The sequence below is a fragment of the Pinus tabuliformis genome, chromosome 1_1 (genome assembly GCF_031772625.1).
Source record: "Pinus tabuliformis cultivar Carrire ecotype Pingquan chromosome 1_1, CPIR1, whole genome shotgun sequence".
In the NCBI taxonomy this organism is placed as follows: domain Eukaryota; kingdom Viridiplantae; phylum Streptophyta; class Pinopsida; order Pinales; family Pinaceae; genus Pinus; species Pinus tabuliformis.
The window spans coordinates 52,305,849-52,308,481 of NC_142297.1; the positions used below are offsets into that span (position 1 = coordinate 52,305,849).

At 38.4% G+C, this 2,633-nt stretch overlaps 1 protein-coding gene across 1 annotated transcript; it reads right to left on the bottom strand.

Moving 5' to 3' along the window:
* Positions 1-1,150: 1,150 nt before the first annotated feature.
* LOC149211528 (F-box only protein 8-like) lies at positions 1,151-2,359 on the bottom strand. Its single transcript, XM_089388417.1, has one exon. It carries the CDS (start codon positions 2,357-2,359, stop codon positions 1,151-1,153), a length of 1,209 nt encoding a protein of 402 aa, XP_089244543.1.
* Between the last annotated feature and the right edge of the window lie 274 nt (positions 2,360-2,633).

The following is a 2,633-nucleotide window of genomic DNA, read 5'->3' on the forward strand; positions in this document are numbered from 1 at the left end:
TTAACTAGCTCAAAGAAGAAAATTAATATAGCAAAGAATAGAACGAATTCTCATGAGCTCCATAGTGAAATAGGTCATTGGGCAGTTCCTAAAATGCCATGGATGGAAAAGATCTTCCATATATGTGAGAATAGGAACATGAGGGTGAAACCCACTTCCTCTTAGAGTGCCCCGCGTACAACCACATTAGATCTCAGTTTCACAATCTTTGTTACAACACTAACTTTCATAGCCTTTTACAATGTCAAAATTATAGTGAGTTCGGGAGGCTTCTCTCCAAGCTTTTTGAGCATAGGAATAAAATCTTAAATCAAAATAAATAACTTGTTTCTTTAGGTCCGATAGACAATGCTTGGTGACGTTAACCACCACCATCATCATCATCAAAATAAAATAAAAATATTTAACTCTAAAAATAATTTAGAAAAAATATTATAAATCTAATTTTATTAATTCTTTTAAATGTAATATATTTATTGTTATTGTTTCCCTATCAAATTATAAATTTTAAAAAGAAAAAACAACCCATACAAAATTATAAATTTGGAAAAGGCAAAACGACCATTAATCATTAAATTCATAAAGACAAATTCTGAATGTCAAAATTCTAAATATTTAAACACAAATTATAAATTTTGAAAAGACAAAACAACCCGTACCAAATTATAAATTTGGAAAAGGCAAAACAAACATTAATCGTTAAATTCATAAAGTAAAATTTCGGAGCGTCAAAATTCTAAAAATTTATTTTAGATTAACCACTGCAGAATTTGGAAAAGGCAAAACGACCATTAATCATTAAATTCATAAAGAAAATTTCTGAGCGTCAAATTTCTAAATATTTAAACACAAATTTTATTTTAAATCAACCACTGCAAAATTATGGAGTTGTCTATAATGCGACTTTTTGAGATTCCTGTGACGGAATCCGGCGGAAGAAATTGAGATGAAATCATGCTTTGTTGCAGTTAAAATGGTTTTTTAACTGCATATTCGGATTCAGCACCCTGAAAAACCCCTGGGACGGTTTCATTGTGCAGAAATTCGCTATCAAACTTGGATTCCAATAAATTACTGCCGGATTTTCACCGGAAAAAATCACCGGAAAGGCTTTCAAAAAGTCGCTTTAAAGACTACTCTAATTATTATTTCACTGTATTTCGATAAGTGGATTTGGTTCAACGGCTATAAATCCGTAAATGGCGAACTCGGCCTCGGCCTCAAGGCTTATGGGACAGTTGGGAAGCCAACTCCATCTGTTATCAATTAAATTGTAAGCAATAATTCCCTGTACTACTTTCCTTGCTTGGCTCCTCCCAAAGAGTGATGCTACGAAACAGACGTGATCTCCCACTCCTATGCAATCCCAATGCAAACGATGTGGTTTTATTTTTCCCCTCCACTCTTCCCGAAGGGAGGAAGGCATCTGTGTAATCTCCACCCATTCCCAATTCTGCGAGCTGGACAGAGGCACCGGCTGGCCCTCCTCACTCTTAAACTTAAACTCCCACACACTAATCACATCCACGGTCTTGGTACAGATGTATAGGAGACGGGAACCGCAGGTGATCATCCGCGAATGATAATGACGACGGTTCCCCAACTTCCGGGGGAATGGTACAAAACGCACGGGAAGGGTTATAGGTGAAGTACAGCTTCCCTCCTCTAAGGGAATAGTGAAAGACGCTATACCACTCACGTGACCCGAACAGCAGTATGTGTAGAATGCTCCTTTGTAGTAAATAAAGTCCACGGATATTGGCATCCTTAAATTCCCGGGAAAGTAACCCGCTATTCTCCATCTTTTTTGGGACGCTTCGTAAATTTCCACCAAATCTGGTCGTTCTACTGGCCACTGGATCCCAACAGCTGCAACTTTGTAATCATTATTTTTCTCATCCACAACAATGCAATCTAAGTAGTGCCATGCCTGTGGGGCCGGAATTTCAACGAACGTTCGTGTATAAGGATTGCAGAGCCTGCTACAGCGTCCTAGATCGATATTTGCGGCCAAGATGAATCCTCCCACAGATGGTTTGAAATTGTCGATTTCCTTCCACTCCTCGTCCTCAAGGAAGGAAAAGTCAAAACATGAGGTAATCCAGGTCCTGGTGTAGAAACAGAAAGCCATACATGGGATTTTCATACTCAAATCGCACATAACCAGCCGTGGCTGATTCCTGTTGAGAGTTGTCTCAACCCACTTGGTTAAGAAGTAGTTCGATGAAAGAAAGTCGTTCCATTGCCGGGAGATCATGCGAAAACTATACACAAACTCCACCGGCAGACGCGCACATATCTCAATTTGAAAGTCAGTAGGCAATTCGTTCCACCATGAACCCACCTTTTCCATTTCCATATTTATAACGCAAGGGGACCAATACAATACAGAGCAGAAGGACCAATAAAGAATCCAAGATTTGTGAATGTACGAAATATAACTCCAACGACAATATATATAATATATGTATGAAGATTGAGCCTCTTTGGAACAAAATAGGGTTATGAATAAATAGAATGTACGTAGACTTTATAGATAGAAAGCTCACGAGCAGTGAGATTCTTCGACAAAACCCTTATCCACCTGCTCTGAAACGAAAGGGACAGGAGCAGTGGATATGGATCACAACACA

Bases quoted from the DNA above. Each gene is read 5' to 3' on its own strand.
- LOC149211528 (XM_089388417.1), bottom strand. From the start codon at position 2,359: ATGGAAATGGAAAAGGTGGGTTCATGGTGGAACGAATTGCCTACTGAC.